General features: G+C 38.8%; 2 protein-coding genes across 2 annotated transcripts in view; one reads left to right on the top strand and one right to left on the bottom strand.

The window, feature by feature from the left end:
* Nucleotides 1-9,629, top strand: part of LOC122454884 — a 156,046-nt gene extending 146,417 nt beyond the window's left edge. Inside the window, exon 2 of the mRNA XM_043489567.1 lies at nt 9,539-9,629. The gene's annotated coding sequence lies outside the window, so the exon portion shown is untranslated. The remainder of the gene's footprint in view (nt 1-9,538) is intronic.
* Nucleotides 1-15,400, bottom strand: part of CATSPERB (cation channel sperm associated auxiliary subunit beta) — a 113,451-nt gene that overhangs the window by 56,020 nt on the left and 42,031 nt on the right. The window contains exons 7-14 of the mRNA XM_043489554.1: nt 14,874-14,969; nt 14,611-14,729; nt 14,261-14,293; nt 9,138-9,204; nt 8,831-8,877; nt 8,066-8,230; nt 3,945-4,097; nt 1,625-1,769 (exon numbers count right to left, since the gene is read on the bottom strand). Of these exons, the coding sequence (XP_043345489.1) occupies nt 1,625-1,769; nt 3,945-4,097; nt 8,066-8,230; nt 8,831-8,877; nt 9,138-9,204; nt 14,261-14,293; nt 14,611-14,729; nt 14,874-14,969 (825 nt within the window). The remainder of the gene's footprint in view (nt 1-1,624; nt 1,770-3,944; nt 4,098-8,065; nt 8,231-8,830; nt 8,878-9,137; nt 9,205-14,260; nt 14,294-14,610; nt 14,730-14,873; nt 14,970-15,400) is intronic.

Here is a 15,400-nt window from a genome sequence, read left to right as displayed (position 1 = left end):
CTCCTTGGAAGAAAAGCTATGACCAACCTAGACAGCATACTAAAAAGCAGAGACATTGCTTTGCCAACAAAGGTCCATCTAGTCAAAGCTATGGTTTTTTCAGTAGTCATGTACAGATGTGAGAGTTGGACCATAAAGAAAGTTGAGCGCCAAAGAACTGATGCTTTTGAACTGTGGTGTTGGAGAAGACTCTTGAGAGTCCCTTGGACAGCAAGGAAATTAACCCACTCAATCCTAAAGGAAATCAGTCCTGAGTGTTCATTGGAAGGACTGATGCTAAAGCTGAAGCTCCCATACTTTGGCCACCTGATGTGATGAACCGACTCATTGGAAAAGACCCTGATGCTGGGAAAGATTGAAGGCAGGAGGAGAAGGGGGCAACAGAGGATGAGATGGTTGGATGGCATCACTGACTCAGTGGACATGAGTTTTAGCAAGGTCCAGGAGTTGGTGATGGACTGGAAACCTGGCGTGCTACAGTCCATGTGGTCACAATAGTTGACCTGACTAGTGATTGATCAACAATAATAACAACCTCTTCACATCCAGCAGGATTATTGCTATCAAAAGACCAGAAAATAACAAGTGTTGGCAATGTTGTGGAGAAACAGGAACCATTTTACACTGGAAGTCAGAATGTAAAATAGTACAGTGCTGTGTAAAATAGTATTGCAGATTCTCAAAAAATTAAAAGTAGAATTATCATATGATTCAGCAATGCCACTTCTGAGTATATACCCAAAAGAGATAAAAGCAAGTCTTAAATATGTATCTGTATACCTGTGTTCGTAGCAACACTATTAGCAATAGATAAACATGGAAGCAACCAAAGTGTCCACTGATGGATGAATGGACAAGCTAAATGTCATCTATACGGTACAATTATTATTCAGTCTTAATCATGAAGAAAACCTTGATACAAGCTATTATATGTATGAATCTTAAGGCCATTATGCTAAGTGAAATAATCTAGTCACAAAAGGACAAATATTGTATGATTCCGCTTATATGAGGCACCAGAGTAATCAAAATCATAGAAACAGAAAATAGAATGGTAGTCGTGAGAAGCTGTGGGGAAGAGGGGTGTGGGGATTTATTTTTAAAAGGTATAAAGTTTTAAGATGAAGAGAGTTAATGAGATGGATGTTGGTGATGGTTGCAGAATATTTGCATGTATTTAATACCACTGAGGGCTTCCCAGGTGGTGCTCGTGGTAAAGAACCCGCCTGCCAATGCAAGAGATGTAAGAGATGCAGGTTCGATCCCTGGGTCGGGAAGATCCCCTAGAGGAGGGCATTGTAACCCACTCCAGTATTCTTGCCTGGAGAATCCCATGGACAGAGGAGCCTGGCGGGGTAAGTCCATAGGGTTGCAAAGAATTGGGCACAAGTGAAGTGACTGAGCACGTATCCAATAACACTGAACTATATACTTAGAGTGGTTAAGATGTTAAATTTTGTTACGTTTATTTTTTATTACTGTAAAACATTTTAAAAAGTCCATCTAAAACCCCTAATATGTCTGAGACCTTAGGATTAGTTCATTAATATGGCAGATTTAAAAATACATCTTCTAACCCTTGGCTCACAGGTAGTGCTTATACCAATAAAAGTGAATTCCTCACCTGCTTTTGTCAAGTAAACCTTTCCACTTTGGGAAACAAGAGTAATATCTGAAGTATAAAAACTATGGTAAGTATTCTTTATGATATCATCATGAAAGTCAGCTATTAAATCAAAGGTGTTGCCTCCATCAATTGAAAGCCATACCTAAGGGAATAGAAAGACAATACCTCACTGAACAGCTATTATGTAACAGCCAGCAATTACCTAATCTTCCTACATAAGAAAAGTCATTCAGCATAACCATACTCCCACATCCATCATGCATTCATCCCCCCTCACACACACACATTACAAGTGTAATGACTCCTTACCTACTTGGTCAACCCTCTATTCCCTTCCTAGAGTTTGTGCAACAGTGCATGTGGCAATCTTCAGTTTTATAAAAGAGGCATAAAAGAACAAAGTTATTTCATCATCTCTCAACTGGGTCCTCCTTGTCCATAAAAGGATGAAGGGTTGGATGAATTGCTATATAGAGGAGAGTGCTTACCCATATTAAGATGAGACTTTTGTGCTGAATTCCTCTATTCTAAAAGGTTTTTGTTTGTTTGTTTTTTGCAGTATCTTCAGAGTTTTCTACATATAGGATCATATCACCTGTGAACACAGATAATTTTGCTTCTTCCTTTTATATGCAGATACTTTAAAATTTCTTTTTCTTGTCTAGTAGCTCTGGTCAGAACTTCCAGTACTGTATTGAATAGAAGTGGTGCGAGTGTGCTTCCGTGCCTTATTCCTTATCTTAGAGGAAAAGCTATAAGTCTTTCACTGTTGAGTATAACGTTCATTGTGTGTTTCTCGTATATGGTTTTCACCATGTTTAGGTAGTTTTCTTTTATTTCTAGTCTACTACATGTTTTTATCATGAAAGTATGTTGAATTTTATCAAATGCTCTTTTGCATCAACTGAGATTATGTTGTGATTGTTTTCCCCCTTCGTTCTGTTAATGTGGTGTATTACATTGTTCAATTTTCATATGTTGAACCATCTCTGTGTTACAGGAACAAATCCCACTTGGTCGTAGTATGTATAATCTTTTTAATCCCATTGCCAAATTCAGTTTCCTAGTATTTTGTTGAGAATTTTTGTATCAATGTTGTCTAGGGATTTGATTTATAGTTCTCTTGTAGTATTCTTGTCTGGCTTTGATAGGTTAATGGTGGTTTCAAAGAATGACCTTGGAAATATTCATTCCTCTTCATTTTTTTCTTCCCTTTGGTAAGAGTTTGAAGAGGTTTAGTGTTAATTCTTCTTTAAACATTTGGACCAATGCACCAATGAAGCCATATGGCCTTGGACTTTTCTTTGTTGGGAGGTTTGATTACCGATTCAATTTCCTAGTTATTGGTCTGCTCAGATTTCCTATTTCTTCATGATTTAAGAATTAGTAGGCTGTAGGTTTCTGGGAATTTATCCATTTGTTCTGGGTTATCCAGTTTGTTAGCATACAACTATTCACAATATTCTCACATCCTCCTTGTTTCTGCGGCATCAATCACAACATCCCCTCTTTCAATTTTTAGATGAATCTTCTTTTTCTTAGTTTATCTAGTTAAGTTTTGTCAATAAACCAGGTCTTAGTTTAACTGCTTTTTTTCTATTCCCTATTACATTTATCTTTCCTCTGTTCTTTATTATATCCTTCTGTTTGTTAGCTTTTAGTTTGTGGCTCTTCTTTCTTTAGTTCCTTAAGGTGTAAAATTAGGTTGCCCATCCTCCTAGGCAACTATTTAATTCTGTTGTCTCTTTCCTCAAACCCCCTCCTCCCTACATTTCTCCTCCATCATCACTCATAAATAATTTTGATTTTTTTTTGTGAGAAAATAGAAGATAAATTCCCACATCCTCCATTACCATAGCTCCCCACCTATCTGCTTTTGAACCCCAAAACCCTCCCTCCCTCCACTTACTATTGTCTGTGCTAAGATCAATCTCTTTACTAGTTCATATAGATTATCTCCTCTCACCTCTTCAGAAATGTCTCTCCAGCAGTTTGCTCTCTTTCCTGCATCATTAATTTTTCCCTCTCTACCAAATAATTCCTGGAAGCACACATCATAATTCCTTCTATCTTAAAAAAAAACTCTTTTGACCTTCCCTTTTTCAAATACTGTCACATTTCCCTGTTCCACTTTTCAGCAAAACTTTGCAAAAGATTTGTTTGTATTCACTGTCACTAATTCCTTTCCTCTCATTCTCTCACTAGGCTTTCTACCTCCCTGACCATCAGACAACTCCATTCTTAATGTATAACCACTCAGCATGGAGTAAGTGAAGAATTTACATCTATACTAGAGTGTAGTTTAATCTATACATACCTGATTACCGTAAGCATACAGAAAATGGCTTCGTGGGTGGAATATCATTCCAACAGGAGAAGAGAATGATGAAGGAAAAGAGAAAAATGGAAATCTTTGTATTAAGTCTGGTTTGTTGTGTTTTAGGATCCTCACAGAGACAATGGTATTTTTCTAGAAACAGATAAACAAAGAAGGAGCAAATTGTAAGATTTCTTTCCACCAACAGTACTAAGTATATGTTACAATTTTTAGAGCTTCTTGTTACTTGGATTTTGATTAAGATAGGGATAAAACCTTTAACAGCATAGAATTGAAAGGATTAGCAACTATTGGTATCTCTTTACTCTGCCTCCCCCTACTGTATAGGTCCATCTTGTAGATATTGAACATGAAGTAAAGAGGATTAAATTATTTGTCCAAGGTTCTATAATAAATGTCAAAGGGGGGGTGGTTATTATAGAATCATTACTGAACTTGACAGACTCCAATGCCCATTCACCAGAATCATAATGTCAAATTACTTTTTAAAATATGGACACCTAGGCCACATTACAGTTCTGTCAGATCATGATTCTGATGGGGATCAGAATATGAACCCCAAGGTATGACACTTTGGTATAAAGTTTATTTTATACTGATATTTTAGATTCAAAAAATGCAGGAAAAAAATTTCTTCCCTTATCTGACTAAAAGCAGCAACATCTAGGATATAAGTGAAAAGTGAAGTCACTCAGTCATGTCTGACTCTTTGTGACCCCATGGACTGTAGCCTACCAGGCTCCTCTGTCCATGGGATTTTCCAGGCAAGAGTACCGGAGTGGGTTGCCATTTCCTTCTCCAGGAGATCTTCCTGACCCAGGGATTGAACCCAGGTCTCCTGAATTGTAGGCAGATGCTTTACCATCTGAGCCACGAGGCAAGTCCTTCTGGGATATAAGGCTGCCATTAATCCTTCTTCAGAGGATATCTACTCCCAGAATGCAGCATGTGAACAAAACCTACCACAGATCCCTTCTTCAGGGGAGCTTTAAGGCCCACAAGAGACAGAAAAATCACTCAAATTTGTTCAAACAAATATTATCACGGACTTTCTTAACTCCTATTTGTTCCCCTGTAAACCCATTATCTTTTCACTTGCTTTCTTTTAAGTATCTTTCTCACTCAATTCCTTAAACTATTAAGATGGTATATAACCTCCAAAATTTAACTACCTTTTGAGTTATTCATCACTGACTTTCACCCACATGTGTGTGCATTCAGTTCACAGTCAATTGTGTCTGACTCTTTGCAACCCCCATGGATTGCAGCATGCCCGGCTACCCTGTCCATCACCAACTCCCAGAACTTGCTCAAACTCATGTCCATTGAGTCGATGATGCCATCCAACCATCTCATCCTCTGGGGTCCCTTTCTCCTCTTGCCTTCAATCTTTCCCAGCATCACGGTTTTGTCCAAGGAGTCAGTTCTTCGCATCAGGTGGCCAAAGTATCGTAGTTTCAGCTTCAATCCTTCCAGTGAATTTTCAGTCTTGATTTCCTTTAGGATTGACTGGTTTGATCTCCTTGCAGTCCAAGGGACTCTCAAGAGTCTTCTCCAACACCACAGTTCAAAAGCATTGATTCTTTGGTGCTCAGGTTTCTTTATAGTCCAACTCTCACATCCAATACATGACTACTGGAAAAACCATAGCTTTGATTAGACGGACCTCTGTCAGCAAAGTAATGTCTCTGCTTTTTAATATGCTAAGTTGGTCATAGCTTTTCTTCCAAGGAGCAAGTATCTTAATTTCATGGCTGCAGTCACCATCTGCAGTGATTTTGGAGCCCCCCAAAATAAAGTCTGTCACTGTTTCCATTATTTCCTCATCTATTTGCCATAAAGTGATGGGACTGGATGCCATGATCTTCATTTTTTGAAAGTTGAGTTTTAAGCCAACTTTTTCACTGTCCTCTTTCACTTTCATCAATAGACTCTTTAGTTCTTCTTTGCTTTCTGCCATAAGGGTGGTGTCATCTGCATATCTGAGGTTATTGATATTTCTCCTGGCAGTCTTGATCCCAACTTGTGCTTCATCCAGCAGAGCATTTCACGTGATGTACTCTGCATATAAGTTAAATAAGCAGGGTGACAATATACAGCCTTGACATACTCCTTTCCCAATTTGGAACCAGTCTGTTGTTCCATGTCCTGTTCTAATGTTGCTTCTTGATCTGCATAAGGATTTCTCTGGAGGCAGGTAAGGTGATCTGGTAGTCCCATCTCTTGAAGAATTTTCTACAGATGGTTGTGATCCACACAGTCAAAGGCTTTGGTGTAGTCAATAAAGTAGATGTTTTTCTGGAACTCTCTTGCTTTTTTGATGATTCAGTGGATGTTGGTGATTTGATCTCTGGTTCTTCTGCCTTTTCTAAATCCACCTTGAACATCTGGAAGTTCACGGTTCATGTACTGTTGAAGCCTGGCTTGGAGAATTTTGAAGATTACCTTGCTAGCTTGTGAGATGAGTGCAATTGTGTGGTAGTTTGAAAAATCTTTGGCATTGCCTGTCTTTGGGATTGGAATGAAAACTGACCTTTTCCAGTCCTGTGGCCACTGCTGAGTTTTCAAAATTTGCCAGCATATTGGGTGCAGCACTTTCACAGCATCATCTTTTAGATTTGAAATAGCTCAACTGGAATTCCATCACCTCCAGTAGCTTTGTTGGTAGTGATGCTTCCTAAGGTCCACTTGACTTCACATTCCAAGATGCCTGGCTCTAGGTGAGTGATCACGCCATCATGGTTGTCTGGGTCAGAAGATTTTTTTTGTATAGTTCTTCAGCATCAGACTTTCACCAGTTTCATCTACAATTGGGTGTTGTTTTCACTTTGGCTTTCTCTCTTCATTCTTTCTGGAGTTATTTCTCCACTCTTTTTCAGTAGCATATTGGGCACCTACTGACCTGGGAAGTTCATTTTTCAGTGTCATATCTTTTTGCCTTTTCATACTGTTCATGGGGTTCTCAAGGAAAGAATGCTGAAGTGGCTTGCCATTTCCTTCTCCAGTGGACCACATTTTGTCAGAACTCTCCACCATGACTCATCCGTCTTGTGTGGCCCTACACAGCATGGCTCATAGTTTCACTGAGTTAGACAAGGCTGTGGTCCATGTGATCAGTTTGATTAGTTTTCTGTGATTGTGTGTACATTGCATGCATAAATAATTATATTCTTTTCTTTTATTAATCTGTCTTTTATCAGTTTAATTTGCAGGGCCCTAATTAGAGGGTGGACTTCCCTGGTGACTCAGAGGTTAAAGCGTCTGCCTGCCATGCAGGAGACCTGGGTTCGATCCCTGGGTCGGGAAGATCCCCTGGAGAAGGAAATGGCAACCCACTCTAGTATTCTTGCCTGGAAAATCCCATGGATGGAGGAGCCTGGTAGGCTACAGTCCACAGGGTTGCAAAGAGTCAAGGGTAGAGGAAAAATTTTTATCCCCTAAAATCATGTGGGTAGGGCTTGTTCCACTTTTTCTTCATTTAAACTAACCATTTTATGGAAACTTAAATAGATACAGACCAAATACAGTTTATACTCCCCTGAAGAATAAGCAAAGCAGAATCATTATACAAACAGCATTGAATTTTGTATTTTCATCAAACTGAATGATAATCAGAGACAAGACATCTATAAGGTATCAAGTGAAAGTGAAAGTCACTCAGTTGTGTTCAACACTTTGTGACCCCATGGACATCCCTGGAATTCTCTACGCCAGAATACTGGAGTAGGTAACCTTTTCCTTCTCCAGGGGATTTTCCCAACCCAGGGATCAAACCCAGGTCTCCTGCATTCCAGGCGAATTCTTTACCAGCTAGGCCACAAGGGAAGTCTAAGAATACTGGAGTGGGTAGCCTATCCCTTCTCCAGTGGATCTTCCCGACCCAGGAATCAAACTGGGGTCTCCCACATTGCAGGCAGATTCTTTACCAACTGAGCTATCAGGGAAGCCCATAAGGTATCAAAGTATATTAATTATCATAAATAATTTCACTGTAGCCAATTTTTATCAACTTACACTGCCAAAGAAAACAAGAACTTAGAAATAAGTTTTGGTCAGGTACATTTTCATTACTGTGGGGTCAAGAGCAATCCCCTCTGGGCTTTAAGGCCTACCTGGTTATGGAAGAGGTAGACTGCAGAACTTTGCTCTTGGTCAACAAGAACTGTTATCACAGTTGAAAGAATAGTTTTGGTTCCTTTTGGAACAGGGGGTAAGCAAGGTAACCATTCAAGAAATGGTTCTTTACTGTAAAAACAAGAGTTTGCCTACAAAAAGAGAAAGGAAAAGTTAATGCCATTATTGAACTCTAAAAGTCCTCATTAGCTCCTATAGGCAAATAAACCAATGGACCATTGTGTTGTTATCTTCTGGGGGAAGAGAGTCCAGAAAACATGGCCAAACATCCCTTTCTGGCATGAACTGTTAGATAATTGCTGCTGCTGCTAAGTCGCTTCAGTCATGTCCGACTCTGTGTGACCCCATAGACAGCAGCCCAGCAGGGTCCTCTGTCCCTGGGATTCTCCAGGCAAGAATACTGGAGTGGGTTGCCATTTCCTTCTCCAATGCAGGAAAGTGAAAAGTGAAAGTGAAGGCACTTAGTCATGTCCCACTCTTAGTGACCCCATGGACTGTAGCCCACCAGGCTCCTCCGTCCATGGGATTCTCCAGGCAAGAATACTGGAGTGGATTGCCCTTTCCTTTTCCAGTTAGATAATTACCATTAAACCCAAGTAGAAGCACCACTGGGAGCAAAGAGTGATTGTTAAGCTTTTCAGCCTGTAGAATTGCCATTCTTCAGATTAATAACAACCTATGAAATTATGCACAGCAAGATTTCTTACTTTTTAAAATATTGAATATCATACCTCACTTAAGGTCCTGTTTCTGTCAAAGGTGATAGTAACATAATCAACTATAAAATATAAAGGTACAGAAATTATAAGTAGCATCTATATTTTTAAATGTATCCTTAAGTATACTCAAATACAATTTTCTTGCATTTACATCAGGGCATGCTTATTGCCTTATATTTAAATTAATCCCCCCCCCCGCCCAGTTTTAGGCTCTTAACTTATACAAAACAAATTTATCTTTATGTTTAATTCTATTTTTATTTCATTTTATCTAATCTATATGTGCTATTTACATTGAGAAAAGCTTATTAAAATTCACCTTCAAAGTGTTCTCTGTTAGCAAAACATCTTTCATTATACCACAGTTTTCCTTTGATGTAGTCAACCTACATAAATAAACAAAAGTATCATTTAGACAATACATAGACTTAACATGTAAGATAGAAAAACAGAAAATTTAAAAGTTAGATAGTTCAGAAATGTGAGGCAAATAAAAAGAGAAAAACTGTATGCCAACAAATAAAAGGTCATAGAAAGAGGGCAGGAAACAAGAATATGCTTTTTGAACAACACACAAAAAAGGAATAAAAAATTTTGCTTGATTAGCATATGTTAATGAAGATGCTGCTATCTATGAATTGTCTATCTGAGGCTCCCAGGAGATGTTGATCTTTCAGTACAGTTAAAACAGGCCATATGCTTTCTTTTATTCTCCTTCAGCTGCAGCTTGGTTTAAGGAGTCTTCCCAGAAGCCTGACAGCAGCACAAAGCAATAAGAAAAAAATACAGGTTTTGAAAAATTGGTCATAAGAGAGAAACTTCCAAGAAGGTAAGATTATACATGTTAGATATGAGTTATATGCAAGAATTTGAGATGGTTTTCTTATAGGTATCTATGAAAAAATGTTGCCTGCCTGCAGTAAACAAAGGATTTGCAGCCATCAAGCCACTACAACCACTACAACCACGACTGTGAACCCCGAGTGAACTCAGGATGGAGACAGATGGGCTGCCTGCCTGCTGCCAGGCCCTCAGTCACTGCAGCCAGCCCCCAAAGATGCACCCTGAGGAGACTCAGGGTGAGAAAGCACAGGGTACTGGTCCCAAAAAGCTGAGGTGCACATCAAAGGAATGATTTCAGGGACCCCAGACTCTTGCATCTTCCCATACATAGAAAAGCACTAAATTCCTTGAGATATCTGGTTTTCTTTAAAGAAAACTTTTGATGTTCCAACTACCTGGTCTTTGCTGCAAAAACTCCTTATATGTCCTGGTTCCCCTTTCCTCTTGGGAGCAGTCTCTCAGAGCAATCTGAGAGGCTGTGTCCTGGGCTTATGTCCTCAGTTTTGTCCACAGAATGAAATGTAACTCTCATCATTTAGATTCTGTAATTCTTTTCACTTAACATAGGAAGACTCTGACTCTCAAATTATTGTTGAGACAAAAGGAAGACCTTCTTACATTTTTAAAGACCAATAATAAAATCTGCATAATCTGTACAATAAAAGCCTTTAAAATATTTTAGAATAGACTGTGGTGATGGTTGCACAACTGTGAATATACTAAAGGTCATTGAATTGTACACTATAAGTGGGTAAATATTATGCTATGTGAATTATATCTTAATAAAACTGCTAAACAAACAAAAAAGCCTTTTAAAATGGAATACACAATAATTTATTTGAATTTCAATCTAAGGCATTATATCAAATGAACCTGTTGAGTTCTCATATAAATCTTTAATGTTTTAGAATATTGTAATTATCATGACTATATATGGGCAATTAATATAGAATCTCTACCGGGTCCTGAGATTCCTTTTTTTTTTCTCTTGCTTTTTAGATTTCTTTTTTTCCCCCTACCTGGAATAAAACTGATAATACTTCAGTGAATATTCTTGGGGATAATTTAATCTGAACAGGCTGACTTTATTCCAAGGATGAGCTCATGCCTCAGGCCTGATTTAGAGTCACAAAGATGGGTCAGGAATGAACACATGATCCAAGTCAGGTTAATGAGTCGGCCCTGAGACTTGGAACTACCAGAAAGAGATATTTGATTCCTGCGGGGATTGCTAAATTGCTTGCACGGAAACTTGGTGGCCGTTCTTACTGACAATTGGAACAAATCCACTGAGAATGAGGTTAATGTAGAGGAAAGCAGACTCAAATGCTGAGAAGACAAGAGTTTGATGGACACTTGTTAGGCACAAAATCCAGTCATGTCTGAAAGCCAGAATCTTCATTCCTTGAATTCCCTGCTCACATGAGCCAACAACTGCATCTCCTTTGCTAAAATCAGATTTAGTTGGTTTCTGTCATTTGCTTTCAAAATGTTCTGACTATCTGTTTGGAGAGAAAATATAGTTTTTGTTTGTTTGTTTAAGTTTCTACTTTGATTCATGAACCAGGCCAAGTTTTAATATAATGTTATTTAATCACTTCAACTCTAAGGGGTAGATAATGTTATGAACATTTTAAGATGAAGAAATTGAGGCCAGAAAGGTATATGACTGTCCAAAGTTCCATGCTGCATGGCTACTAACTTCCTACAAGACTGGACTCCTGTCTGTCTTCATTTATTCACTCATGGATTCTGCAAATATTTATTTGAATTGACCTATGTGCAAGACAGGGTGGTAACTTATTAGCATACGCCAGTAAATAAGGTAGTTCTTGACATGAAACCTAAAATCTGGTGAGGCAAGTCAGAGGGCTCAACAGACAAAATAGGGTGACAAATGATAGCCATTAGTGGTGATAGCATTGAGACTGTACAGGAAAGGCACCCTCGGTAGTCACAGAGGGGTTATTGAAGAAGCGGTAGGAACTCTCTGAGTCATGGGTCCCTAAACTCCAGGATCTAATGCTTGATGATCTGTGGTGGAGTTAATGTAATAATAATAGAAATAAATTGCACAATAAATGTAACATGCTTGAATCATTCCAAAACCATCCTCCCTCACTCTGGTCTGTGGAAAAATTGTCTTCCGTGAAACCGGTCCCTGGTGCCAAAAAGGTTGGGGATCCTTGCTCTAAGTGAAATGAAAGGGAAGGGGAGGGAATGCACCCTAAGGAGATGAAATGTCTTGTCCAACTGATTCAAAGTGTAAGAAATGATGGCTCATTTCAGGGCATGTTTGCTGTGCCTGGAAAGGGCTGCTTGGGGGGAGGAGCAGGCACAACAAGGCTGAGGAAGGCACGAGAGGCTATGACTATGAAGGACTCTGTAAGTCTCTCAAGAGCTTGGATTTTAGCCTTGAAAAAGTGACGCCAGAGGCCTGCTATTTCCACTAACCAGATTTTGGCAGATTTTGCCTCATGTCAAGTTCCCAATTGAGGGCCTTTGCACCACTGTCTAGACATATTTTGGCAAAATCATTCCTTCAAATCATTTGAATTTCTGCTTCAATTTCACCTCCTTGGAGAGGCCTGCTATAATCACCTGGCTTAGAATACAATATTATCTTCTCTTCACTCTCTGTTTCTCTTTCCTGCTTTAATTTGAATAAGCCCTTTTTACTCTCCACAGTCTGCATATGTTTGTGTACTTGTTCATGGTCTAGCTGCTTCAGGAGAATGGACAACTACAGGAGAGTCAGGACTTTATCTTGTATGTCTTTGTCTAAACAAGCCTGGCTCAACAAACTTCTGTTGAATGGATGAATAAGGGCATGAATAAGTCACTAAGTATTAACTCCTTCAAATTCTTGGCTGGATAGCCACACACATCCCATTCTTACTGTACTTTCTTCAATCATTATAGAAGAGGCCTTTCCTAAAGGTAAATCCCTATACCTTTAAGAACAAGTTCACTTTCCCCTGCATTTTGCCCTGCCGCCTGACCTCACTATCTTTGGAACACTTGTAATTCTCCTCTCTCTCATCATTACCAGAAGTCCCTGAGTTTTTGCTGAAATATTTCAGCTCAAGAGGATTTATTTTAATATCCTTATAAATAGTAAAAATAGGGCAACCTGTGATTGTCTTTTAATATTGTACAAGCATTTACTCCTTGATGTGTCCATCCAAGTTCCAAGAATGTATTGTACTGATATAGCTGGATACGTACAAACTTTCTGGATACAAATTATTAATGGAAGCACTGTTTGTAATATAAAAGCAAAAGATTAGAAAAACGACTCAAGTATCCACTCGTAGGAGACTGGTTAAGTAAACTCTGGTTAAGTTCACACAATGGAATATATGCAGCTATAAAAACACAGAAGGGTGGGCTCAGGTCTGGTGAAAAGCACAGATAAGTTTCACATTTCTAGTTCCACCGTTATTTCTGGCATCCCACTTCTTCATGGGAATCTCTGGACGATAAACTCTCCTGATGCCTCATCTGTGAAACTTTCTTTTCTTCACCCTCACTCTTGAGTGATACAGTTTTTCTCAGTTTGGAATTCTGTCCTTGACAGTTCTCCTCCTTGCTCTTTGTAATGGAAATCAGTTTTGCCTGTCGGATCTTCCCAGTTCTCAGCTTCACGTTTCTTGGAATCAGTGAAGCAAGAAGTCAGTTCCTTTTCTTTCCTGAGAAGTAAGTGCCTCTTTCCTTTAGTCGGTGTGAGTGAATGTGCATGTGTGTGCCCATGTACATCTGTGCCCTCAGGCCTATACGGGAGGGGACATGGCAAAAGGCTACAAATACTCATAATTTTGTTGTGCTTATATGTTGATGGCAAGGAGGCAATGACTTAGTTGAATCTCAAAACCTGACCTCACAACAGAGAGGGGAGATAATTGATGGAACAAAATCACACCCCGAAAAGTCAAAATCAGAGTTTATGTGGTTGCTTGTATCATATTAGAAGGAGTGCCCCTTTCTCGGTAGACACAGACTCACATGAGGGTCAGGAGCAGGCAGACTGAGGAGTCAAGTGTTAAGCCAGATTTCATCTCTCACTATCTTTTCTTTACTTTTTTGTTTTTTTTTTTTAAGATTTTTTTTTTTTTGATGTGGACCATTTTTTAAAAAGTCTTTATTAAATCTGTCACAATACTGTTTCTGTTCTATATTTTGCTTTTTTGGCCCTGAGGCATGTGGGATCTTAGCTCCCCAACCGTGGATTGAACCCATGTCCACTGAATTGGAAGGTGAAGTCTTAACCACAGGACTGCCGAATCACTGGACTGCCCATCTTTTCAACTGGGTGCTCTTGTGCAGAACACTTTGAATAGCCACAGCAATCCTGCACAGAACATATAAAGAAGGGGTAAGGGCTGCCTCTAAAACAAAGAGTGCATTTCCTCCTTTGAAACAGAACAAGAGATCATTGCTTAATGGTTAGTGGAAACACATTTTTAAGTTCAAACTGTAAATAATATTGCAGTGTCAGGTATCATCTATATTATGAATTCTTGTCTTGCACTTCATCTCTTAGGTCACCAAGGAAATGCATATCTTCTAATAAACCCTTGGAAATGGAAAGTTTCTTACCCTTTCGAAACCGCAAAAGTCTGCCCTTGAAAACTAGAAGAAAGAAAAGAAGGAATTTAAATTTTTGTTTGCAATCAGAAGGCATGATAAAACATAGCAGTTTAAATTACACCACATATGTTTTCTACATGTATGTATGTGAAACTTCCCATAAATTTGTATAGAAACAAAACTAGCACCATTTCCAAATGATATATTCAATACTATAAGGCAAAGGAAAAAGTCATGATATTATGCTTTTACATTTCAATTTTAAGATATACCACTCATAACTCAAGTATCCAATATTTCTACTTTATATCACATAAGATATTTAAGGTTAACTTCTAGTTACAGAGCAATTCACCTACCATTAAGACAGAGGATGATGGATAACGAAGATCTCCGCTTATAAAAAGACCCAAAGAGGTAAGGATAACTAAAAAATGATTTGTTAAAACCATATCCACCACTGAGAGCTGTTTGTGTTCTAAAGGAAGAAATCATATAATGGGTTAAAAGATAAGGGAAAAGTGATGTTTTCAGCAAAGCAAAGACATTTTATAAATAAATATTCATCAAATGTTGATGCAAAGGAAAATGTTGAAGATGAAGTCACTGTTAGAGGAATTACCTTCTCCAACTTGGGAATAGATCATATCTGTCAGGTTGTACCATTGGGTATCATCATAATCCCAAAATCCAGAAAAGCTGAGGCCTATGTAAACACCTACCATGAGAGAAAAGGGAAATTAAGGTAAAATAACTGCAAAGCGAGTAACTGACTCCTGAGGTGCTAGGTTTTAGGAAGGAGAGCCTGCATCTGCCCCACCTTCCAGCCTATGCTCCACCCTTGCCCCAACCCCCCAAAGTGAAGTTTGAGTGTCACTTCCCCAAGATAAAGTAACTTGGGTTATACCACAGGAGTTTAGCTGCCATCAAATTATTAAGGATTTTGTTTTATATTGAAGGAGATCAGAATATGTCATCCCTAAAATATGCCACTTTGGCATCACGGTTTTGAGCTGGAGAGCAGCTGAGAATCAAGAGATGCAGGAAGAGTTCTCTGCCTCCCTTTTCCTGCTAAAAAGCAGGGCATTTTCTAACCACTTCGCCTGTAGCAGGAAGTGAAAGTGAAAGTTGCTCAGTAGTGTCTGACTC

This window comes from Cervus canadensis, chromosome 17 (assembly GCF_019320065.1).
Source record: "Cervus canadensis isolate Bull #8, Minnesota chromosome 17, ASM1932006v1, whole genome shotgun sequence".
NCBI classification, from domain to species: domain Eukaryota; kingdom Metazoa; phylum Chordata; class Mammalia; order Artiodactyla; family Cervidae; genus Cervus; species Cervus canadensis.
The sequence above is the reverse complement of the archived record's forward strand: the minus strand, read 5'-3'. Positions and strand labels throughout refer to the sequence as shown.